We start from the raw sequence: 25,567 nt of genomic DNA, 5'->3' as shown, positions 1-25,567 counted from the left end.
TTATGTCTCTCTTCATTTAAATGGTAAGTCACTGAGGGCAGAGGCATGATCTCATTGCCTTTGGAATAGTTCTGGACCTGAGCTTACATGTTGTATGCAATATGTGCTCAAGAAAGGCTTTATGATAAGTTAACTTCACATGTATGTACCAAAGCTAAAAAGCTTCTGTGCCCTTTGACCCAATTATTCCCCATGAGAAGGAATTTATCTAAATGGAAATAATTGAACAAGGAGAAAACAATTCAGACATAAGTGATGCAAAGTGTGTATTTGTTAAATATTGGAAACAAGTTAAATGTTCATCAACAGAGTAATGGTGAGTAAATTATGGTACATGATCTTGAAGGAACATGATTTATTCTCCTTCATTAAACACACCCACTGCTAAGACTGTCAGGGCTGCAGCATTCTGCTTCAGTGAGTGTGCAATCTGGTAGAGTCTTCGAACGTGATGATTATGTAAGAGAGGTATTTGCAATCCAAGGTTGAAAAAAGCAGATTATAAAACCATACGTTGTTAAGGTTGGAATCCTAAACACATGCTGGTAACTGCAGGCGTGAAAATATCTGTGTGATTAGAGCATAGGTATCTTTTTCAGCACTGTTACAGTTGTTTTTTGAGCTTTGAAGTTTTACACCACCCTCAGTGTTCACTGAGAGTAGAAGGCTGACCCTGTTCCCTGGCTTTCCACGTTAGCAGGGGCAAGAGGAATGGGGCTTTTTCCCAGCTGGGTAGGAGTTCGCTGGAAGTCCCTGGGGGAAGGACTACTGAGGACAGCAGAGGAGGTTTGGGTCAGGTAGGCTTGTGGACCTAGGCGCTCCTTGAGTGCTGCGATGGGGTCCAGTGTCCTCTCTGTCTGGGCTACGTTCTGTCACCACACTTCTGGCCAGAGTGCAGCACTACCAGGTGCAGAAAAGTTGACATCTGGAACCAGAGTAGAGGGTTATGGCCTGCAAGAGTGGCTGGCTTTTCATGTTGGAAAGGGGTTCTCTATTGAAGAGTGCCATTATTCCCTGGCTACAGACCGGGAAATGGCACCCTGTTGGCCCAACCTTCCCAGTAGACAGGGCCGGAGCTGGGATTGGAATCCATCCCTTCGCTCTGAGGCAGGGTCCTTTCTATCTCTCCCTCAGGGCCCGAAAACAAGTGGAATGAGATGTGTGGAGTTTTTATGGAAGAGACCTGACTGACGGAGTAAGTGGAATCATTTGGGGAGGACTCTCTCCTCCACAGAATTCCTTTGGAATTTGTAGGTTAGGTGACGTTGTGGCAGCCCAGGCACCAGGCACTTGAGTTTGGACTGGATGCAGTGAGCAGCTGGGAACTCTTGCAGGGTGGGGAGAAAGAGGTTTAGTGAACAGGGAGTCAGCTACGGGTACTGGTTCACGTGATCGGGGAGGCACTGGCTAGGTACACAGTGAGGATGGCGTCTGGCCCTTGTGCTGTCTGATCAGGACAGTGTTCACCCCTACAAATTCTTGGAGATATACCTTCCTCACCTCTAATCATGAGGTGCTATGTCCTGCTTTGTGGGATCACACCCTCTGGTCCAAAGACGGGTCCCTGGTACCAGCTTAACCAATCAGAATCCTTCCCTGGGAATTTGGACCCTGGGACCAGAAAGGAATAGGTTTCAGTCCCTCTCTAGTGACAGAGCTGTGTTATGTGAGCTTGGAAGACCAGTCGCTACTCAAAGATCTGAAGATCAGTGAGAAAAAGCTCTAGTTAGATTCAGGGTCTGGTTTCAACTCACCCTGAGGGCTCAGCCATCCCCTCACCACTGTGAGTAGTACCCACCACCCTGTAACTAAACTAGTCAGGGTTGAATTTTTGTCATCTTTAAGAAAAAGTTCCTTCTGAAGTGAAGTTAAGGGGGTGGGGGGGGAGAAAGAAAAAGTTCCTGACCTTCCAGTAAGAGCCACGACTAGCCTTATCATTCAAGTTTTAAGCACAATTCTTGAAAAGACCGGACTGTCTGGTTAGTACGGAGTCCATATTTCTTCCATGTAAGAAGTAACAACAAAACTGATGCGCCTAGCTGGCATCAGCTCAGGAGCTCTGCGCTCCCACAGAGACGGCCTGGGGGAGCCCTCATAGGAGGATGGATGTCTCTCCATCGCTCGTGTAGTGAGTGAAGTTGCTGCTCAGGATGCTGCCCTGTCTGCTCCTCGGTGACTCTGAAGCAGAGAAGCCGGCATGGACCGAGGGACCGCACAGGGCCGCCTTGCATTTCCGGTACAGGTGGGACAGGTATCTTCTGAACTTCTCTCCAGCAAATGCATAGATAAGGGGGTTGAGGCAACAGTGGCTAAACGCCAAGGTCTCAGTCACACTGAGGGCCAGCCTCAGTTTCCTCTTTACGTCACAACTGGGAAAGAAGTCATAGAGTTTGAGGGTCTCCAGGAAAATCATCACATTGTAGGGCGTCCAGAAGAGGAAAAACACGACGACCACCAATAAGATGAGTTTGATGGCTCTAGATTTCTTCTGGTTCTTGCAAGAAAACAATGTCCAGATGATTCTGAAGTAGCAGAAACTCATGATGAGCAGGGGCAGCAGAAAGCCCAGAACATTTGCTTCAACATTGCGGAGCACAGGCCAGATTTCCTGCAGGATTTCAGGGTAGTCGCCTAGGCATTCATTGTCTTTATGCTTTGTAAACATAAACTGGGGTGCTGCCACCAGGATGGCTGCTGCCCAGACGCTAAGGCTGATGGTGACGCCATGCTGCACAGTCCGGTTGTTCATGGAGTTGACTGCCAAGACGATTGCCAGGTATCTGTCGATGCTAATAATGGTGATGAAGAATATGCCGCCAAAGAAGCCGATGAAGAAGAAGGCAGTCGTGAGCTTGCACACTGCGTTGTGGAGGCCTTCTTCATTGATCACATAGTGAGTCCAGAAGGGCAACGTGGCCACGAAGAGCAGGTCACACAGAGCCAGGTTCAGGAGGTAAATATCAGTGATGCTCTTGGGCTTCCTGCTCTTGGTGAGAGCGAACACCACCAACAGATTGCCCACCAGACCAAAGGCAAAGACGAGGGAGTAAAATATGGACAGAAAGACGGCCCCAAATGCTACGATGTCTTCCACTTTACAGGCTTCTGCGAACTCATCGTACTCAAAGTCCGGTGTGTTGGATTCAGGGTAGGATGTTGGCATGGTGAAAGCCTGGATCAGAAGAGAAAACAAATGGCAGCGTTAGTCCTCAAGGACCAAATGCAGAATTCTGTCTAGCCCCCCCAGAGGCAGGAAGGTAGACATCCATATCGCTTGGGCGGCTGCTACCTTGTCTACTCATGCATCACCACCTTGTGAGTCCTCACAGATGTCTTGGGTAGAAGAAACAGTCAGGTCCCTGAGAGGCTCAAAGAGGTCTCTGAGAGGACTTGACCAAAGCCAAGTGTCAGCGACTCAGCCAGCATTCAGAGGTAGGTTTTGGAAAAAGAAAGAGGTCTCTTCTGGCTCTTCAAGTCTCTCTGAAAAGTGTCCAGCCTGACCGGCGTGTGGAGGCCACAGGGAGGACCACAGGCAGGAAGTGAGACGCGGGATGGGGAAGGGTGGTAGCCGCAGGGGCGTCCTTCAGCCGAACCCTTCCCAAAGGTGTTCTCTTCACTTCCACCTTTCCTGCCCCTGTACCCTCATTTTCCCTCTGTGATTCTCTTTGGGGGAGAGAGGTCTCAGACTCTCTCCCGCGGTTCTGACAGACTGACCCCTCTTTTTCTCCTCTCTTCCTCGTGGGACCAACAAGGCCTGCTCTTCCTCAGAAGGGATCCCATGGAGAGTCACACACTACAGGTGACTCTGTGGCTTTGAGTTGCCGAGGACTTTCCTAGTTTCAGCATAGAGAATCCCACGTATGGGAACCCCCCAAGCTCATGCAGGCTGAGGTCGCGGGCTATCCCACAGCCCTGGGGAAGAGAAGGCATCATTGTGCAACTACAGAAGGCTCGGCTGATCTGAGACGGCAGAGAGGTGGGCTCCAGGGTTAATCCACCTGGGCATCGTGGGCTCTGGGTTCCCCACTGTTCTTACCTCCTGTTTCCTTCTGAGCACAAACTGAACAGGTCGGGCATAAACACATTCCCAGCCAGGACGTTTGGGACATTTATTCTGGAGGCGGCTCATGAGGCAGCCTTCCATAGACAGGCCCTTCAGAAATTTAGTCTTCAAACCCTCTTCATGCATATCCTCACCTCCTTCCTCACCAAAACTGAAAGCAAACCTCAGCTTCTTTACCCAGGAGTGTGTACCGCTCTCTGCAGCCCGTCTGTGCGGTTTTACTCGGTCTCTGTGGATGAGGGCCCACCCAGCCAGGCACTGTTTCTCCCTGCCCAGCCTCTTCTGCGATGCAGTTGGCTGAGGCTGACCTCCTTGGACCACCCCAGGCCTCGCAGAGGCTCTCAACTCCAGGCAAGGTGTGCGGTTGCTACAGGCTGCAAGGACACTTTGCGTGGATCCAAACCTCAGGCTATGACTTTTTTTTTGGTCTTTTTTCCTTTTATCGGTACCGGGGATCGAACTCACGACTGCCTGCTTGCAAGGCAGGTGCCAGGCTATGACTTTAATCAACAATATTTAATTTGACAGAAGTGGCTGATGTGTGACTAGCTTTTGAGCTCTACAAGTCTCAGTCTCATATGTCTCAAGGGAAGACAACAATTACTACTTAGTGCCATGGACCGTCGTCTTCCCAGACGTGCTGCTGTGCGACAGCAGAAATAGCTCAGACCTTGGAGCCTACAGTGAGGGACCCTGGGTTAGTCATTTCCTTCATTAGGTGGAGAAGCCTTTGGGTCTTTGGACTGTCAGGGCTGTCTGTAGACTCTTCTTTCACTCTACTCTGGCCATCCTGGACATTCTGTGTTTAAAAATTGTTGTAATTTCCCCCCTGGGAGTGGGGCACTTACTTTTCAGCTTATTTTGGAGGGGGTGGAGAGTTAGCCACTCCTCATGGAGCTTTTAGCAAACTGGTCTTACTGTTAGACATTCCACATGCCTTCGAGTCTATTTTGCCTTCTCTGAGATTCTGAAACGAAAGTTGTATATTTAATTCACTGCTGCAGAATGGCTCCCAGGATATTTGAGAGGAGAAAGAGATAAACGTTGGCACAGAGTGTAGAGCAGGCAGGGGAAATTGGAAATAAGCAACTGATTGCTTGCCTGAGCACCAAGGGAGCCCCACATTTAGTGCTGACACTGGGTATCCTGGCTCAAGGATGCTGCACATCTGGGGACATCTTCTCTAATTTGCGCCAAATTTTAGTAATAATAAATAAATAATAATAAGGCAGGGGTTAGTCCTGGTTGGGGAGCTCGACACCCACGCAGCAAAGCTGTCTGAAATACCACACGCAGCGCAGAGCTCTGCTGGTCCTCTCCCAGAGGTCGCTCAGCCCGTCTCAGGCACCAAGAGGCTTTCATCTCAGTGGGGAAAATTCACATGGGTCAACTTTGACTCAGACAGAATTGGACAAGTGGGCCAGTGCATCCTCTCGCAGTTGGGGTGCTGTCGCAGGTAACACTGCAGGGGCAATGAGGGGACCGCTTCTGGACCCCCAGGGAGGACAGATCAACATTCAGCCACTCTCTTCCTGGCTCCCTGGTGGCTCAGCATCCCTAACAAGGACCCCTGAAATGTCCCAGGTCCTGCAGGAGTCCCTCTCCAGGATGCCACAGTGCTACGCACATGGAAGGTGATTACCCACCTACCATGAGCCCCAGCGAGGGCCGGTCTGGACACGCTCCAGAGTGAGGAGTGGGGAAGACATCAACAGGAGCCTCGCAGCAGGGCCCGACCGTGTGATGTTAAGTATCCTGCTCACCACCCAGCCAGAAGCAGGAGCAGGACTAAAGCTGAGTCCCCTCTGTTCCTGCCAGACTACCTCACCACCACCAAAGATGAAGGACCAGGAACACAATGGCTGTCAGATAAAGCAGAGGGCAGAGCAACCATTCAAGTGTCCACTGGGCGTACAGTGTCCTCCATGGTCATGAGCCGAGGGGCTCTTCACCTCTCAGAGCTCTGTTGGTATCTGGTGTGTTGAATGAACGGATGAAAGGATGAGTGAATCAGTGGAAGGCTTAGAAGATAAGAAAAGAGATGCATCAGCTGAAAGAGAAGCACGGGCCACCCCCAATCACAGACATAAATCAGTGTGGCCAACTCAGCTTCCCACACGTGCTACTGGGCTTATCTGATCATTGAGCACCTCTGTGAGCAATTTCAACCATCTTCTAGGCAAGCGCTGAAAAATAGCCATGCCAGGCTGTGTGAATCAGAGTGATGCATGGTGTTATCTCTTCTGAAAGAGATTTCTAGTCTTTGTGCTCAAGCCAAGCCGCAGCAGGGGACAGTCCCAGAGCTTCAGGAGTCTCATCTGCACCAGAAACCTGACATCATGGCAAGGCCTCCCTTTCACCAAGTTTCCACTGAACTTGATAGCTTTAGTGAGACGCCCTTTCAGAAAGTGTGGGCCTGAGCTGAGGACAGCTTTTACATCTGGGTCCTCTGAGATATTCAGAGCTGGAGGTGAACCTGGAGAGAGGCTTTTTTGGAAGCAGATGTGAGGGTGGCCAGACCTGGACTATGCATTCTTTTTGTTCCTGAGAACCAAGTGTAAGAATTCCACAAGATGAATGCTTGGAGTGTCTTCTTAGCTAGGTTCTGTACCCACAGAAGTTGCAAGAGGTACACACCAGGAGTACATCAATAACTCTGAGGCTACACATTGCATCTCAGGGCTCAGTGCTCCCCCCGAGCTACACCCTCCGCCCCGCACCTTGCATCAGCAAGCCAGCAGGAACCCAAGGCCCCAGAGGGCTGTTTTCAGCTCCCTGCACCCTCGAGTTTGCTAAGCCCAGCGTTTAACAGCTGATGCTGAGATGGGAGAATCTGCGCTGAGCCTAGGAGTGGCGCTTGGCCAGGGTCTGTGTCCCACACTCAGATGGGGCTGGCTTGCACGTGACCTACTTCATAAAACTCCTGCTCTCCTCCACTGACCATCCCGGCCCACTTCCTCTGGTCACTTCCTTTTCTCATGTCTACTCATTTATTTTTAACTGTTTTCTCTGGGTGGGGTGGTGGCATCCTTACCCACTATCTCCAATCCGCTTCCCTTTTCTATGCTTCCTCCTCTTCTAAGAGGCTGATCCGCTTTCTTCTTCTGTCCCTTCTCCCTTCTTCTGGCTTTACACCTTGCTTACTGTTTCCCAATCTAATGCAGCTTCGCTTTATTACTTCCCTTGGCTCTTCCTTATATTGTATTTTTTTTGAACAGTGAAGTTTAAGTCTGGGGCACAGTCTAGTGCCAAGAGACTTATACGATTTATTTTTTCTTGAAACAAGTTCAACTTGAAAATTGCTTTCTGTCTCAGGGATGTTCTGGTTCTATTAGTGTTCCAAAATCAGGAGTCGCCCTCAGAAAGCCCCAGTTTAACCACGGATCTTTTTCAGTGCTAGAGAACAGGCGCAGGAATTTGCATGTTAGGCAAGTGTTCTCCCCCCGAGCTCCATCCCCAGCCCAGAAGGAGCAAGAAGCTGCCGCTGATTTGCCTGCTAAGGTTCTGCTCCACGCGCAGTCCCCTGAACTGTCTCCACAGGCCCGCATGAGAAATGAGGAGAAGAAGCTCAGAGACTTGGTTAATGAGTCCGAAGAGGGAATGCAGATGAGGTTTCAAGCCCAGATGCATCTCTGCACACAGCTGTGGGAGGGGAGGCCTTCGGAATTCTCCAGGCCACTTCTCTAGAACTAGGACTGAGAAATAGCAGGCCCAGGTCCTCTGAGAAGAAACCTGGGCCATGCTGCAAACTGAAGTGCTGAGTTTGTTCCTCCTCGGTCAAAACTCAGCAAGCTGATCTTCAGGGAATGCTAAGCAGCAAATGGGAGGGAAGGGTGCCCTTTGGCCCCTTGCCACCCCTGTGTGATCCTCACTGGCAGACTCCCAGAATCTACAGTGATTAAAACAAAGAAAGGAAGAAAGAAAGAAAGAAAAAGAAAGAAAGAAGCAAACAATTTCCTCTAGAGAACAGCTGAAAGGTCAGCTCATTTCCTGCCTTATTATGTAACACTGCCGTTGAAGGCCACACCCCTCACAGGGCCCACACAGTCCATGCACTAATGGCCCAGAGACCCTGCTATAGCTCTGCCTCAGTTTACTGATATGTGAAATGAAAGCATGAACCCATCTTCTCCGAGGGCTTTGCCAGCTCTGACAGCTCAAGAATCAGTTGGAAGAGGTCTTAAAGCCATCACGGGTCTGAGGTGAGGACCTCGTGGACATGTGATTTATAGTTCACAGAATGGCTGCCCACCAGCTTCCCGGGAGGCAGGGTTGTAGCCTGTGTGTGGTCAGATGAGATTCTGGTGGAGACAGAGCTGATCTGGATCTGTTGATTTCTGGCCCTGGAGAGTCTGGAGTTTACTTCGTACTGGTGAGGAAAGTTTTCAGCCCACTGCCATGCCCGAGCCCTTGGTGCTGGGGCAGCCAAGTTTTACCAGATCCTGATGGCGTTCCCACCTACGATGATAGCTATTTTTATGACACAGATGCAGAGAGAGCTGAGGCTAGAGTCAGATGAGTGGCCTTGAGTTCCATTCCAGGGGGCTGTTAGGAAAAAGTGCTGTAGTCATCAGCTCGCCTAAGGCCGCGCAGCATCGGCCCCTCCAAGCTTTACTACGAGGCAAATGCATGCACGCAGGCTGCAGAGCAACAGGGACAGGAGGAAACCAGCCCTGGGTGTAGGCTCTTGGGGTTAGTAGCTGTCCTTTCCAAACCTGCCATTGTCTGGGGTTTGACACCCCCTTCCTTTTCCTCTTTCAAGTGCTTCATGTATTTATTATTTCTGCCCAAGAAAATGGTACAAATTTTGAAAAGAAACACTTTATCACTTTTTTAAAAAGTGGACTTTTTCACAGAGAGGAGATGGACTTGTTAATTATTAATTAAACCAATAATTAATTGATTAATTGAGCATCTTTACCATATGCTAGTGAAGGGCAAATAAAAATTAAGCACAAAAGCTTAGTTCTCTTTGTTCTAAATAAGAGATGTTTTTCATTTCCTTTTTCTTAGAACATTTGCTTTAGAATACCTGTAAGGACTTTTTCTTACTCGGGATGTGGGTAAATCCTTTGGAAACTTGTCAGGCTTCAGTCTGCTCTGCGACCTATGAAGGTCTTTGTCCAGGATCTGGCCCTCTCTGTCTCTGTTGGTGGGGAACAGGGGTTAACTTCTGCATCTTGCTGCAGGCTGCAAACCCACCTCCTGTCACCAAGAAGACCAGAGAGGTTGTTTCTCCTCTGGGTGTAGCCACTTAGGCAACATGAGTGGCGCCCTGATCTCCAGGTCAAGTTAGGGTGAGCTGGTGTGACCAATGGTGCTATCCAGTGCTCTACTGTTCGTCTGGTGAGTGTGATTTAACATGGCACGTGTGCTTGCCTGTGAAGGGAGAGGTTTCTTCCCGCCTTAGCAGTCTCTTAGCAGATGCCCAAATGGTGCTGGTGGTGCCCGTGCACATGTGTGAGACCCAGTTTAGGGCCAATCTGGACTGCGCTGCCTTGTGCATCTCCTACAATTTGGATACATTTGAAAAGCTCAATGTTGAGCCAAAAAAGCCTGACCAAAAAGTAAATCTGTGAGTGATCTTTGTATGCAAAGAGAAACAATAGGCAAAGCTAGCCATGCTGTTTCAAGATGCATGTTTAGATTGAGCCAAATGGACAAGTAAGGATTATGGTTACTCACAGGGAAAGCGGTTGTTGTTAGGCAGTGCCATGAGGGAGACTTCAGGGTTCTGGCAAGTTCTAGCAAGGTTCTTTCCCCTGGACTGAACTGTTAGGTGGAGATTAATTTTAATAAGCTCTTACCCTGAATGCTGTCTGGAATCGTCCTTTCAGTGTATTACATTCAACAATAAACACAGGCATAAAGGCAGACTGAGATACTTCAGGAGATGGAATACAGATATTTTCCCCCTCCACCAAGACTCACAATCCAAAATAGTTGCACTTTGACCAAGTAAGCAGACGAGGTGGTTGAACTACCCACTGTGGCCAGAGACCACAAAAATTTTCTCCACAGGACAGCTGGCCTAATATGATACCCACTCCGCCTAAGAGGTACGTCAGCACCAGGACTCAGCTGCAACCTGGTTTACCCAGGCAGCATGAGTGACACAAGGGTCCAGGCTTGTGGAACAACTCTCAGGTACTTGGGAAGCAGAACAAGTCCTCAGAAAAGTCAGCCAAGATTTGGACTCTGCCATCCCGCGTCCACTGTTCCGTGTGACTGTGACCAGCCGTGAGAAGCCACATTCTCCTCGCTGGGTGGCACATCCTGCAGTGGTGTGGTCTCTGAACACTGAGACAGGTAGGATTGAGGAGGAGCTGCTGAAGATCCTTGATTTGGGGAAAGAGGTTCTCCGAGGCTGCAGCCCCTGGCTGAGGAGGACTGCGCCTCCTGGCGGGGGGCTGGGGTGGGCAGAGAGGTGGTTTTGAACTGGGTCAGTGCTAACACTTTGAATGGCTCATAACCTATTTTGAAAGTAGTCAGGATTGTGAAGTTACCCAAACTGTCTACGCCTCAGTTTCCCCGTGATAACAACACAGTTTTTTGAGGACCAGGAGTGTGCTTGGGACCTGCTATCCCTTGTTCCCGATCCTTAGCGAAAGTCAATGTGTGCCCGTTTCCAGCTTTCGGGTCCTAACAGTGCGCCTTGTAGCAGGAGGAAGCAGACTTCCCAAGGGGTTGTGCCGAGCCGGGTCACAAGAGTGAAGCCAAGACTCCGCTCCAGAGGGAAGCAACTCCTGTTCCCGCTCTGAGAAGTGGGGGCAACTGAGGAGCAGGGTGGGGGCAGAGTGCATGGAGACTGTCCTGCAGCTGACAGAGTCTAGGTGCTCCTTCCCAAGGGCCAGGTCAGTGCCATGGCAGCCTCCGGGCCATGAGGGGTCAGGCTGAAGCTGAGCAGAGACTGTTTTCTGCCCTGACAGTACAGCAAAGCAAAATGGTGAAAGACGAGGATCCACTCTGGCCTCCTGGAGCCATTCCTCTCTTCCAGAGACCCTTGGTTCCAGCCCCTGCCCCTAGCCCAACCTGCAGTGGCCCCCAGGGCCCAGCACTGAGTGGCCTTTCCTGCCTGCTGCTTCTCCAGATGCCCAGCCTCTCCAACAGGTGCCGAGCAGGGAGATTCCCGGCCTTTCCTGAGGATAGTCTTCTTCGCTTTGGGATTAGTTTTCTTTTGCCTCAAGTGTTAGACCTTAAGTATTCAAAAAGAAAGCTAAGCTAAGCTAAGCTAAACCAACACTTTTTAGGGAGGGGGAGGAAAACCCTAAAATCCCTTGCCTGTTCCTGAAACTCACAAAACAGGGCTATAGGACTCAGACTGTGATCGCCACAACCCGGAGGAAAAGCCAGTGGCAGCTGGGGCCTCTAAAAGGCCTGTCTTGCTCTTGGAATTTCTTTCCAAAGGCGACATTGTCCAATGGCGCAAACTTTCCATGTCTTGTGTGCTCACAACAGTTATAAAAGAATATATTATAGTTGAACAATGAATTTGTGCCAGCAGCTTATTAATTAAAAGTTTTGATTGTAAATGCAAAAAGTGCTCTTTATAGATATTCTAGATACAGCTGGGTACGGCAGTACACGCTTGTAATCCCTGCACTCTGGAGCCTGAGGCAGAATCATTGTCTGAGTCAGAGCCAGCCTGAGCTACAAAGTGAGCTCAAGGCCAGCCTGAACTGCATAGTGAGATCCTGACTCAAAAACAAAACAAAACAAAAAAAACCTGTAGATGGTTAAAAAAAAAAAACCCAAAACACCCTAGATGAAATACACTGGTGTTTAGCTTTTCTGCATTTAATCTTTGTGCATATTTTACATTTATATTAAACATATTTATATTTACAATAAAATGCAGATGTTATCAAAATACTCTTTATTATTAAATTTTCAAACAATTAAAAGTAGAGAGAATCTTCCAGTATGCATCACCCAGTTCAACCATTAGCCATTAGGGTCAGTATTTCATGCATTCTCCAAAGTCATGACCCCACTACAATATTTAATTTTGCCCTAAGACATCGATACTATTTCTATCTTAGAAAATGAATAATTCATTATTCACCCGGTACAAGTTTATCACATGCTCTTTTCAGTCAATGTCAACTCAAGGTTTTCCAGGTGTCCCTAAAATGAAACTACCAGGAGTTCTAATCCTGTTCCATCATCTCAGGGGCAGAGCTCATCCCCACTACATCCCATTCCCGCGCTTCTTGGGTATATTTAGGCTGCAGCATGCTCAGGAACATAGTCTGCAGTGTGGTGCAGACCAAAAACCACATGGCTACCTACTCCAACCGCGGGGCCCGCCCCACCCTGCCCACAGGTACCCAGCAGTCCCCGTGCCTACCTGGGGCAGGCAGGCACAGAACTCAGGATGTGCCACTCAGCCACCCTGTCCCACGCAGACTCCACCAGTGACAAGTGTTTCCCTTTCTCTCTCTCTCTCTGAGGGCATCTGTATTGCAAAATTAGCCAATAGCATTTGGTTTCCTGTGAGGTAGACTATTTCTAGATGCAAGCCAGCTTGCAAGCTCCAGACTGGAGACCAGCTGACCACAGGAGGGTCTGAACTGAATCGTGGAAGACTTGAGTCCAGCGTGCACCTGGGGGGAGCAGGAGAGGTGGGGGATGTGCTGCCCCCCACCATGGCTGCAGGGCCAGTGCAGGTCCTGTGTGTGGTCAGCACAATGGGCACTTTCAAGCAAACTTGGGGAGCTCGCATAGCCTCCGCTTTCCTGCCAGGAGAAGGTGCCCACAGTACTCCTTGGTCAGCACAAGGACAAGGATAAAGGACCCCAGCCCTGCTTCTCAGGGTGCTCTGAGGCACTGCATGCCCCACTCTGGCCCTGCTGAGTCAGCACTGCATTTGTGTGAGATGCTGGGAGTCGGGGGTGCGCCCTGAGCTCTGGGAGCACATGCACAGCCTGACATCCGTCCCCAGAGGAGCAAGCCCACTGCCAGATCCCTTTCTTTGTTTCCTCCTGGCCTCCGTGGGTCGCCTTTCTGCAAAGGCTCAGGACGCACACTTCCTCCCTCCCCCAACGCTGGCCGTCCCACCCCGCACTGGCACTCTCTGGGCCCGCTAGGGACAGCTCCTTGGCCCTGGCTCTGCCTTCACTCTTCTGTTCCCCCTCACATTCCTTGCTGCAATCTGGCCAAGACGGCTTCTTTTCCCATCCCTCACCTGTCCACTACACGTCGGAGATTTCACTGGGAAAGGACTTCACATTCCTGGGGGCCTGTCTTCCCCTTGCCATCCCTCCTGACCCTTCACTAGCCAGAAGCCGTGAGCGTCAAACCTCTGATGTCTCTTCAGCCTCAGCCTCGTAAGTGCGGTCTTGCGTGATGGCTCCTTCTTACTTCCCACTGGCCTCTGACCACTTCCACACGAGCTGGGCCCTCCTCCCTTCCCACCTTGCCTGACCGCGGGAGCTTGAGTTCACCTTTCCTCTCTGAAGCTAACGAGCCAGCCTTGTCTGTTGGATAGAGGCTGCAGCAGAGAGGGCAGAGGCCCAGCAGGCCGGCTGGGCATTCGTGGGTGCCCGTCAGTTCCCTTGCCCCTGAGTGCCGGGGTGACATCTGCGTGCCCACGTGTCTGTGTGTGGGAGCACTGTAGGAGAGGACCTCCAAACCTGGGATACATGCTGCTTTATAGCAAGCAGAAGGCGAGCCTGCTCTTCAGTCCTGGGGGAGATGGTTTCTCACCCCTCTAGGATGCTCTCAGCAAAAGACCGTCAGAAATGAACCAAGTCCGGAAGGGGTGAGTCCTTGCATCCTGGGCATGTTCAGAGGGACAGGAGGAGCGCTGGCAGCCTTTGCACTGCCTTCTGGCCTCCTCAGACCTCTGTCAAGGAGTCTGTGGGTTGCGTAGGAGCTCGCTCCTCCTGGGCCCCCATTACCCTCCCTGGGCACTCTCACCCTGGGGCAGCCTCCCTCCTCAGGCTCATCTCCTGGCCTCTTCGGGCTCCGCCCTGGTGGCACAGTCTTGTTGCTGCTGCCCTCAGTGGTGCACATCCTGTTTCTCCTCTGCGTGAGACAGTCAGTATGGGTGGTGGGCTGACTGAGGGACAGAGCCAAGGCTGTGGGCATGGTGGGGATGGACAGGCAAGGACCGGAGACTTGGCTCCAGTAATGCTCTGTGGGAGTAACGGGAGTGGCTTTGGAGGGAGCAGTCAGCCATGATTCTAGCTTGAATTCTAGGCTTAGATATTTCTATGATACGCTATTGGCTCTGGGAGCTCTGGGGAAAACCACAGCAAATAACTTCAGCACTGGGCAATGTTTCAAGTCCTCTGCACACATGGACTTGCGTCATCTCACCCGTCATCACACAAGGCAGGCGCCGCACAGCTCATTCGTGGCACAGCCAGGAGATAACTGCAGTCCTGGGGTTGCTCAGTCTGTGCTGTGTACTGGAAGGGACTAACGCTCTCCTGGAGGGTGAAAACTGGCCCTTGTAAGGCTCCTGTGTTTTGTGTATAATATATCGCCCAAAAGACAATGTTTCCATGGAATTAAAATTTCATAGTCGTGGGAGACCATACTCTGATAATTTCTAAAAAGACTTGTTTGGGGGTGATCAGGAAAGGAAATTGAGGAGCCCTCACCTAAACTCTTAATCAGACTGCTCTGCTGTGTCTCATGTTGAAAGCCTAGGGTTGTAGAATAACACGATGGAGGAAATTAGTATGAACAGCTAAGTTAGGCAGAAATTAATGTGCTGCCAGAGAGGGACTGGGCCACTAAGGAATCAGCACAAAGAAAGTAAAGATGTCAGGATTGCAGCTGCAGGTGAATCTGAAGAGAGCCAGACCTCAACAGCTAGGTCTGCAGCCTTCCTAGAGGTGACTCCAGCTTGGGATTATACTGTAATCAGCACCCTCTGGCCCAGGGGACCCGGATGGGCATCGGATACACAGGTAGGGGTCAGAACAGCTGGACCCATGCTGCCGTCCCTTGCCAGCCTTTGCTCTTTCCACGTAACCCTGCTACCTGACTTGCTTCCCTGTTGGATTAATATTAGCTAAGAGCTACACTTGTAATCCTATAGGTTAATTGTAGTCTGACTCTCACTGTACCCATGCTGTGACTTTACTATATACATTACCACTAAAAAATAGCCTCCGGGGCTGGGGATTTAGCTCAGCGGCATAAGCACCTGCCTTGCAAGCAGGTGGTCATGAGTTCCATCCCCGGTACCGATTAAAAAAAAAAAAAGATAGCCTCCGCAGCTACCCACTCAAGCCCCTCCCTGGAAATCTGGGAGCTATTCTGCTTATTTCCAGTGAAACTCTCCTGACTTTCTCTTTGGTTCGAAACTGCATTTTTGGACATTGTGAGACCATGAACTGTCAATCAGACACTGAACAGGTTGAGGGTTACGTTTTGCATGGTCAATGTCATTATGAAAATAAATCAGTGATCAGAAGTGAGGGATAGAAAGTTGCTAGGATAAAAGGGGAGGAGCTGATAAGCAGTAATTTTTTTCTCTGTGTCAAGCACTGTACTAGGCACATTGTCCATAATATATCACTCTCAAATTAGGCATTGTTATTTCCATTTTCAGTTGAAGAAATGTGGAGAAAAGAGTCTCAGATGACACAATTACAAAGGGTTCAGGTCAGAATTTGAGCTTCACAATTCCAACACAGATGGAGTAACGGAGGGGGGGATCTTGCTGAAACACAATGTAGGGAGACCCCAAAGGCATTTTTCCCTTTGATGAGTCAAAAGCCATACGCAAGGAGATTTCAGAATCCAAAAGGACCCAGCAGTTGTTCAGAGTTCTGTGCTCAGTGGGCCCCTCTCCAAGAAGACTTCCCATCAATCGCCCTCCCACAGGATGTCCGAGCCCTCCGCACTCACCCCCAGTCACAGCCGTGTCTCTCTGTGGAGGCTTCTGGGGTCGCCAGCAGTCACCATGCATCCACAGGTGTGGGGACCCACTCAGCCTGCTTCAAAGCTCAGGGACATATAAGGACATCTGAGGACATGACCCCGAGCCCAGTGCGATACAGTTACGCAACCATGACTTAGCACAGGTAAACATGCATGCGCTGGTTATGGCACTACATAAGAATGTAAATGTGAGATAACAACCTGTATAAGAATCATACAATAAATTTGCAGGCAGCTCTTTCACTCTTGTGCTCTCTTCTTCTTGCTGTTGTTGGTGATGTCTTGTGTATGTATGTTTTTCAACTTTGGAACCAAAGAAAATCTGCCTTGGGCCCCCTGAGCAGGCTGACAACGGGTGCAGTTGACAGGACATAGAGGTGAGTGGGCCCTGGCAGTAGTAGAAACAGCACCCGAAGGCAAGGGATTGCCCTGGGGAATGGCTGATAAGTGACCCCCAGGCTCACTATGGCTACCTGGAGCTACCCCCTTGGAAGTTTGGAAGGCCCCAGAGGACTCAGAAGCAGTCTTGGGCCCTTGGAAATGATAGACAGATTCCTCCCCTCACTGTGAAGCCACTGAGCAGGTGGCTTGGCTGCTCTTTCCTCTCCTCTGCAGCACACAGCAGAGGGCCTTCAGCAATGGTTGGTTGCTGTGGGGCTCAGGTTGAGGCGTGGGAAGCACCGCCCCATCCAGAAGTGTCTCCAAAAGCCTAAGTCCACATGTTCAAGAACAGCACCAGGAAATCCCCTGGTTTTGCGTGCTAGGCCAGCTGTTTATCAAAAAAGTGGAGGTAGAGGAACCCCTCTCCCTGGGAGGAGGACTAGGAGGGCTGCCTCTCTCTACCTGGCACATCGTGTGCATGACCTTTACAGTCATGGAGCTGGGGAAGCTGGCAAAACAAAGCAGAAGGCAGGTAAAGGAAGCAGGGTCCACATGGCTGCGACGGCTGAGGAAGGATGCGGCTGATAACATGCAGCTAAGCCACAGGAGATGCTCAGATCTCCAGCAGGGCCAGGAATATCTCTCTGAGACAGGTTCTGCAGGATGTGCAGACGGCAGCCCTGGACGCAGGGTAATCAGACTGTGATAAGTGGGCCGATGACAACAGCTTGCTGCTTTGGGAGAACCCGGGTGACCTGCCAGAGCAAGTCACTACCTAGACTTGATAATTGTGCTATGTGAAATGGACATGTGACAAATGATGTTCGTGTTGCGGTACCGTAGCCCAGATGACGAACTGCTGGTGGCATGCATGAAGGGCGCGGTCCTGGCTAGCGGGCTGGCTGGCATGTTTGGGTCAGGGCAGCCTTCCAGCGCACTTTATAGAACGCCCAATCAGTGATGCTGTTGGTGTCTGGGCCAGGCTGGGCAATGCAGAAGTCAAGTGCTAAGGTAAGGTGAGATCTGTAAAACTACGTCAGGACAGGAGAAAAAGAAGGGGTCCCTCAGTGAGCAGGGCCATCCCCCCAAGGACAGGCTGTGGGGGCCACTGAAGGTTGGTCAGTGCCGGATCTGGACGACCCTGCTGGTTGCTGACCTAACTGTGCATATGTTGGACGGCAGCCTTCGGACGTGCTGCTGACTCTGTTTGGAGGCCGTTACACCCCAAGCAAAAATACCTTCGGAGGGCCAGGGCCAGAGGCCAAAGCAGCTCCAGCGAAGCAGGAAAAGGTGACATTGGCCTCCATTTAACCCGTTAGGAGGTCGACTGAGGTACCTAGATCTTGGGGGTCCCAGAAGACTGGAGGCCACTTGTGGAATTGACTATTTACTGGTTCACAAAGAATGTGCGGCAGGTATTAGCATTGAAGGATACTGGGGTAAAGTTAACGCTATTGTATGGCAACCCACAGTGTTTTATAGGACCCACCACACACACAGAAGGGTACGGGTCACTACAGCATGGTCCACAAGGCCCAGTGGACTTGGTTACTGAGCTTGCCCCATACCTGTATGATGTTTATGTTTCCTGGTTGCTGAATACACACGGGGGGTGGACATACTTACTGGTGCTCAGCTAGACACCAAGCAGAGGAATTCTGGTTGTGAATTCGTGTGGTAAAAGCCATAGTCCAAGCTCACCCACATCATTCACCACTGAGTCAGTCTCCTGCTGTTCCTGTGGGCTGTGTGTGTGAAGCAGCACTGGCCACCTAGAGACCATGAGGAGATGGCACAGACTATGTGGAAATTGGAAGAAGCGGGGTGATACTCCCTGAAGAGCCCTTCAGGATGGCCCATCTGGAAGCTAGTGGTCCCTTGTGGGGTGCTGCCCTGTGATGAGACATCTGGAAGCATGGTCAAAAATGGAATGGAGCTGAGAGCTGGTGTTTCCTGATTGAAAACCAGCAGTGTTGTGCACTGCTTTGAATGCCTGCGAGGGACCACAGGACAACACACAATAAAAGTACAGAAAAGCTACCTAATGGAGGGTTGGGTATGGACATAAACAGCCCATCGCAGGAGCGGGGTGGTACAGGCCCCCACTCTCATGAGTAGGGGGGATGGACCTCCAATGGAGGGCCTTGTTTTTGACTAGCCCATTGGCTGCTGAACTGGCAATCATTTGGGGATCCATGATGTACATGGCCTGGGAACCATCCAGGAGGACAGACTACAAGACATGACCCTAAGTCCCTACACAAAAGGGAAAGAAGGACCTCCCTCTCACTCGAGAGATGTACTGATGGGTCTAGACGTGGTCCAACCCAGCAATAGACAGCAGTTGCTGGCCAGCCCAGTACAAAAGTACACTGGTTTGGAAATGCCACATGCAGGTCAAGCCAGCGGGCAGAGTTGTAGACAGTGTGATTGCTTGTGATGCGTGAAGGAGATGGCCTACTTGTATCCATGATGGTTGGGCCTCCTTAAGGGGGCTGACACTCAGGCTGCCAGCTTAGTCAGAGTGACAAATAGTATACAGCCCCTTGCGGGGTGCTGATCTGTAACATAGGGGAGCATGACCAAAAATTTGGTTCAGGACATGAGCTCTCCTCTCCCTGGGAAATGACTTAGCAGATGCCTCCACCAGGCATTGCAGTGGTTGACTGCTAGGTGCAGCATCTGACCAAAAATACTGACTGTTGCATATGGATGCTGCTAGGAATTGCATCTGACCAGGAACAGGGACCATATAGGCCTCCTCCAGGTGGAAACCTTGCTCAACATATGGCCCAGGCCTTAATGTCATACACCAGGCATTGCTGTTGCTTGTTGGATGAAACTGTTCAAATGAAACAAGTGCTTTTGTAAAAGCACACAGTTCTTGATTTATTAACAACAATGCAAGGAGGCACTAGTGCCCTGTTACATACAGAATGTTATAAACTTCCAACCTTTGAGAAGGTGGAACGTGGGGAGATGCTCAGACTGCTTCAAAGCTCAGGGGCATCTAAGGACACCTGAGGGCGTGACCCCACATGTCTGGAACAGGTGCACAGTGGGATACACTTAGGTAACTACGACTCAGCACAGATAAGCAGCGCGCGCCGGTTACGGCGCTGAGAATGTGAATGGGAGACAACAACCTGCACAGAACTGTACGATAAAGACGCAGGCAGCTCTATGCTCTTGCAGAGCTGTTCGCTGCTCTGTTCCGTGCTGCCTGCTGCTGTACATGTGCGTACTTTAACCTTGGCACCTCACCTGACAAAATCTTCTTTGCTGTCGCCCCACCCCACCCCACCCCAAGTGGGCCAACAGGGCAGCGGGTTGTGACTCAGGAGCAGGCTCTACAGGCCACCTCTTCCTTCTTCCCCGAAGCTTCTCTCTTTGCTCTCCCTATGGCTTCCGTTCTCACTTCAGATCCGTCCTGGGTCCAGGGGACCCACTTTCCACCTTCCTGTCCACTGCGCATTGCCACATTCCAGTGTCTGGACAACAACTCTCAGAGAGGCTCTTTCTCTGCCACTTATCACCCTGCCACCCTCCCAGAAGCCTCTCATTTTGTTTTATTTTGAGGCCGAGTCTCTCTTAAGTGTCCATAATGGCTTCAGGCTCCTGGATTCTCAAGGCTCCTGCATCGGCCTTTCAGGTATCTGGGGCTACAGGAATGTGCTACTGTGTCCCGGGAAGCCACCCACCACTGAGCAACGTCACCAGCCTCGCCCCTGTGTGTTTAATAATGGCTGGTAGCCACTGCTGTGGTGCTTTTGACTTTCATATGTATGCCACACATCACAGCTGGACTCGCCCGCGTGCTGGGTGCTGGTGGAGCACCTACTGCGTGCCCTACCTCATGCTGCTTGCAAAGATGCCTGGTGCAGAGTCTCCCCACTTAACGTAGTCTGTTGGCCTTTCAGTCTTCCAGGTTGCAAGAAGAGACATCTCTGAGCTTTAGACAAGAGGAAGCCATGCAAAGGACACAGGGGCCGCCTGCCTCGCCCTGTTCAGGGAGCTCTGCCTCTCTTCTGTGCCAGGCCTGGAGTCACAGGTTAGGCAGCTGATCAGCCCACACAGCCCCACCTGGTGGATGGTCTTTGGCTTCAGGACTCCTCTGTGTTTATTAAAGGGCAAGACTTTGCCAACAAAGGGGACAGAGGGGCAAAACTGGCCAGCATGCTGGTTACAATCTGTGACGAACTGTCAGACTTGAAATTATTGGGTGCCAGACTGTGTGGCTCAGGTGGCGATCTGCTACCTCAAACCGAGTGTGCCCTTGAGCAAGTGAGCTGTTTCTCTGAGCCTGCGTCTCTGTGCTGTTAAAATCAGGGTACGAAGGCAGTTATGGCACGGTGGGTGAAAACACTTTGCATGCTGCCCTCAGGGTAATGAGAGTAACAAAGTCTGCGCAGGCCCAGAGGAAGGAATGGTCTCTTGTGGAGCATCTTGGGTTAGATGCATTTCCTGGGGAGGCAACACCAGGAGAGGACAAGCTGCAGGTGGTTAGATGGTTAGAGGGTGTGCAGCTATTTGCTCTGTGTTTTCACCACTTTCTGGAATCTTCTTCCCATTCCATTCCAACCTGCTCCCTTAGCAAGGACTTCTGAGTGACAGTGACCCCCCCACAAACCTTTCATATATTTCAAGGTATTAAATCCAGGCCTTGCACAACCTAGACAAGTGCCTTACCACAGAGCTCCACCCCCAGACCTTTTCATTTTCAGACAGGGTTTTGCTAAGTTGTCCAGGTGGGCTGTGAAAGGGTTTTGGCCCAGATAGGACACTGTAGCCAGGAAAGCCTCAACCGGAAGCAGGAAGCCCCTATCTCCCCCGCCCCTAGGAAGTTACCTGTGACACCATCTTTCCACCCCTGGAAATTTACATATGGCGCCAAACCTAGGACCAATGGGCTACCAGTACATCCCTAATGCCCACCTTAGGTACCACCCCAAACTGAGGCTATTTATATGCCCCCACGCCACATGTCCGCCCGGAGAGATCACCAGATGCCAGCCGTGGGGGTGCTGGTCATCTCTCTCCGTGTTCTCAGAATAAAGGCAGCTTTTTATTTTATACTTCTCATCTTTTGGAAATAGTTTTCATCTTTTGGAAATAATCCTAGCAGGCTGCAGCTGTAGCTTCTAGGTTACCTGGCATTACGGGTAAATGCCACCATCCCCACTCAGACAATGAACTCTAGTCTGGTGTACCTTCCTCTCCTCTCCTGAAGGATCCTTCTACTATGCTTAGGAAAAATATAAAATAAAATCCAAGTTTATGAAATGAATTTAATTCTACTCCTTAGCTAAATTCACATGGTAGAATCCTGACTGCAATGTGCCTGCGTTTAGAGGTAGAATCTTAAGGAGGCCACGTGCTCACTTAAAGAATGGAGCTTTAAATGGACAGGAGAAGAGAGGCACTGGTACAAGCACTGCACAAAGGCTGTAAGGACAGAGTGAGAAGCCAAAGGGAACTAGAGAAACCAAACCAGGTGACACCTTTGTCTTGGACTTTCGGCCTCCAGCATGAGAAATAATTTGCTACTTGTTAAGTCACCCAGGCGGGTGATTTTTTTAAATGCTAACTTAAGCAACTACGGCAACAAGTTTAAGGTCAGCGAGTTGGGGTGGAGTTCCTGTAGTTACAGTCTGTGACAGTTTGTTTAACTTTCTGCAGTGAGGCTGGACACCTGCCCAGGGTCCTGCGGATGGACGCAGGAAGCAGGATCCCGCACTCTCGAGAAGTAGAACCAGTCTCTGACCGGCTGCTTCTGTCTGGGTTCTGGTGAATACTGATTTCTTCTGAGGCAGAGGCCGGAAGCGAGCCAGGGTCAGCACTGGTAAATTCGCAATGACCCTCCCGCTGATGGGCGGGGTGGGGTGGGGTGGGGAGCTGGCCATTCTCTCTGAGGAGTGGTTCCAGGTGTGGCCACCCCTGTCCCTGTGTGGGTGTGCTGGGCTCACATTATTCTAGCCACAGGCAGGTGTGTACTGCCCCTTCTTGTGCTGAGCTCTCCCGCGTGGTACAGTCAGCAGCCGGGACATGACAAGGACAGTCATGGGTACAAGTGCCACTCACACCACATCTCACAGACACCCCTGGGCACTGGGAGTTTTAATTTTTAACTCTGCTGCAGGGAAGGAAGCAGGGGCAGTTGGAGGGATAACTAGAGGCCGCTCAGCTAGCAGGCTGGTGGGGAGCGGGGCTGCCTCCTGAGCTTGTGCAGCCGAGTGGGCACCTTCGAGGCCTGCGGCGACTTGAGTGGATGCCACCTGCCCCTCGCAAAAGGCTTTCCTCTTCACCCTTCAAGAGCAGCCGCAGCTGGGGACCTGGAGAAGGAGAGGAGAAGGGTGGGAACCTTGCCCCGCCCCCCCCCCCGCTTGTCACGTGTCTACTGGCCAGGGCTGGGCTCACAGTAGGTGCAGCAGGCTGCCCTCAGAAGCGGCAAGATCAAGTGTCAGGGACTGAGCCTCGAGCATGTGACTGTCAGGACACAACTGGCCTTCAGCCTGGCGGCCTGGCAGCTGGGTGTTCTCAGCTCTGCTAGAGATGAGAAAGCAGAGATGAAGTCAGAATTTACGGTACCCAAGTTGGAAGCCAGTGTGGACAATCTTCAAACCACTAAAAATAGAAATTCCATTGTACGCAGCTATCCCCCTTCTAGGTATCTTCCCCAAGGAGTTAAAACCCTTATATTACCAGCATGCATGCACACCCATGCATACAGCAGCTCAGTGTGTGACAGATAGAAACAGTGTCTATGTGCATCAGAGGATGGATGGGTAAGGACAGTTGGTATTTATGCTCAGTGGAGGACGATGTTGCCACAAAGAACGATAAACTTGAGGCACTTGTAGGTACATGGATGCACTTGAGAGCATGGTGTTAAGTGAAACAAGCCAGACGCACAAGCTCAAATATTGCATGGCTTCCCCTCTATGAGAAACACACACATGTATACACACATGCATATAAAGAGCAAACTAATAAAGAGTAAATAGAAAATAGGAAGATGTGCAAATGCCTTCGCCAAATTACATACTCTGCTGTTTCAAAAGCATCTTAATTTATGCTAATCCGTTTCATTTACAAGATATGTTTATATCTTTTTTTTTTTTGTCTTTTTCCTTTTTATTGGTACCAGGAATCAAACTCACGACTGCCTGCTTGCAAGGCAGGTGCTTATGCCGCTGAGCTAAATCCCCAGCCCCAATATGTTTATATCTTAATTCTTGAAAAGAAAGTTTTGTGTTATCTGCTTTTTTTTTCTTTTGTCTTTTTGAGACAGGGTCTTGATATTCAGGTGGGCCTTGAGCTCACTTTGTAGCCCAGGCTGGTTTCGAACATGCAACTATCCTCCTGCTTCAGCCTCCCAAGTGCTGGGATTACAGGCGTGAGCCACCACACCTGGCTCATCTGTTGTTTTTTCTTTGTAAGAATCTTTTTGGTCCAGTTTGTGCTTGGAGCAACTACTTTGAAGATAATGATACGCAGTGTAATAACAACTGTTTTTCTTTTATTATTTTGTTATAAACTTTTGTTTTATTTTTTCACTTAAAAAATAGAGTCAGAGGCCAGAGGTTTAGTTCAGTGGTATAAGCATGTGCCTGGCAAGCGTGAAGTTGTGAATTCAATCCTGGTACCAAAATTAATTAATTAACTAATTAATTAAGTAAAAATTAAAAATAAAGTCAGAATTTACCTGTCAAAAGAGTACTGATTCTGGGCTTTCAAACTTTTTTCTTTTTTCTTTGTATTTCTGAGACAGGGTCCTGCTGTGCAGTTCAGGCTGGCCTTCAGCTCACTCTGTACGCCAGGCTAGTCTCGAATTGGCAGTGATCCTACAGGCATGTGCCACCACGCCCAGCTTCAAACATTTTTTAAACCAAGGACAGAAAGGCTGAGTATCTTTTCCAAGATTACCCAGTTCTGGGGGTGAGACTGATTCTTTTTTTAAAAAAATTTTAAAAAGCAAAACAGAAAAAAGGGTAGAAATAATACAGAATTTCAAAAAATAACAGTAAGAAATCAACGCTAGTTAATATATTACATATTGTTATCTTAGAAGTAGTTGTTCAAGTTACAAAATCAAAGCATAAAAAATGAGCTGACAAACAATGACAGCGCAAACTATTCTTTTTGATGAACTAACAGAATTAGTAGTGTGGTTATCTATCTAGAACACTTAAACATATCTACAGTCATTTGTGTATACTTACAAGTTATTCTTTCCTTTTGAGCACTTTCTTTCCCTTCCATTATTATAATATCTATTGTATATTTTGGATCTTATTACTCTTATTTTTATTATTATTATTTATTTTTTACACTAGAGAGACAATATGACATTTACAAATGTGAGTCTCATTTATTTCACTTACAAGTATAGTCACAAGTTACCTCCATTTACATATAAAAGCCACAAAATTATCATTTTTTAGCTGAGTAATATTCCATTATATAAAAATATCATCTCTTTTTCTTCCATTCTGTGGTTGATGGGCATTTTGGTTGTTTCTAAGATTTAGCTATTATAAATTGTGCTGCTATAAACATGGATGCACATATATTACTGTGGCATGACATTTTCAGTTTTTCTGGGAGAATACCCAGAAAGGGAATAGCTGGATCAAATGGGACTTCCAATCCTAGTTTTTTAAAGAATCTCCACACTGATTTCCACAGTGTCTGCACCAGTCTGTACTCCTCAAATTTTTTTTTTTTTTTTTTTTTTTTTTTGTACCAGGGATCAAACTCAGGACTCACACTTGCCAGGCAGGTGCTTTTGTTGCTGAGCTAAATTCCCAGCCTGGTGTGGCTGATTCTTAACCTTTATTTTCCATGCTGTACTAAGAAATCCTATCCACTTAAGCCCCAGTCTGCTGGGATCTGCTATAGCTCCTAGGGGGAGTTCTGTCCACCACGTCCCACACGGGCGGGTGCCTTCTCAGGCATTTCATAAAACCCGAGGCACGCATACCAGAAGTCCTGCATTCCCAGACCTCTCTCTGGGACAGGTCTACGCAGAGTGTAAGTCATTAAGTGACAGGTTGACCAAAGGCAATGGAAATTTTAGACTTCAAGTGTAAGAAGGGGTCTGTGAGTGTTGAGCATGGCTAAAATTTCTCTGGGGGACCCAAAAAGTGAAAGGCCAGAGGGGTTGGTGGTATGGGGAAGGACATGAGGTCCACAGGCAGCTCCCCTAGTGTCCCGGAAATG

At 49.6% G+C, this 25,567-nt stretch overlaps 2 protein-coding genes across 5 annotated transcripts in view; one reads left to right on the top strand and one right to left on the bottom strand.

Annotated features, from left to right (window-relative positions):
* Positions 1 to 241: 241 nt before the first annotated feature.
* Cx3cr1 (C-X3-C motif chemokine receptor 1) lies at positions 242 to 12,552 on the bottom strand. Of its 2 annotated transcripts, XM_005001109.4 has the most exons (3): positions 12,414 to 12,549; positions 4,912 to 5,030; positions 242 to 3,172 (listed from the first exon to the last, which is right to left on the bottom strand). In XM_005001109.4, exon 3 carries the CDS (start codon positions 3,161 to 3,163, stop codon positions 2,093 to 2,095), a length of 1,071 nt encoding a protein of 356 aa, XP_005001166.1. In that variant the 5' UTR covers positions 3,164 to 3,172; positions 4,912 to 5,030; positions 12,414 to 12,549; the 3' UTR covers positions 242 to 2,092. The 2 variants fall into 2 exon arrangements, with proteins under 2 accessions (XP_005001166.1, XP_003464194.2); XM_003464146.5 differs by lacking the exon at positions 4,912 to 5,030 and having other exon boundaries at positions 12,414 to 12,552.
* A 47-nt stretch (positions 12,553 to 12,599) lies between these two features.
* The window catches only part of Ccr8 (C-C motif chemokine receptor 8), a 67,556-nt gene continuing 54,588 nt past the window's right edge, over positions 12,600 to 25,567 (top strand). Inside the window, exon 1 of one of the 3 annotated variants that reach the window (XM_063225137.1) lies at positions 12,600 to 13,392. In XM_063225137.1, the coding sequence (XP_063081207.1) occupies positions 13,371 to 13,392 (22 nt within the window). In that variant the 5' untranslated portion in view covers positions 12,600 to 13,370. Of the gene's footprint in view, positions 13,827 to 25,567 lie in introns of all 3 variants that reach the window. The other 2 variants (XM_023562612.2, XR_010039462.1) reach the window with 2 other exon arrangements.

The sequence above is a fragment of the Cavia porcellus genome, unplaced genomic scaffold (assembly GCF_034190915.1).
Source record: "Cavia porcellus strain 051 isolate PalLab524CR breed Dunkin Hartley unplaced genomic scaffold, mCavPor4.1 scaffold_15, whole genome shotgun sequence".
NCBI lineage: Eukaryota > Metazoa > Chordata > Mammalia > Rodentia > Caviidae > Cavia > Cavia porcellus.
Note: the sequence above shows the minus strand (reverse complement) of the source record. Positions and strands in the feature narration are given on the sequence as shown.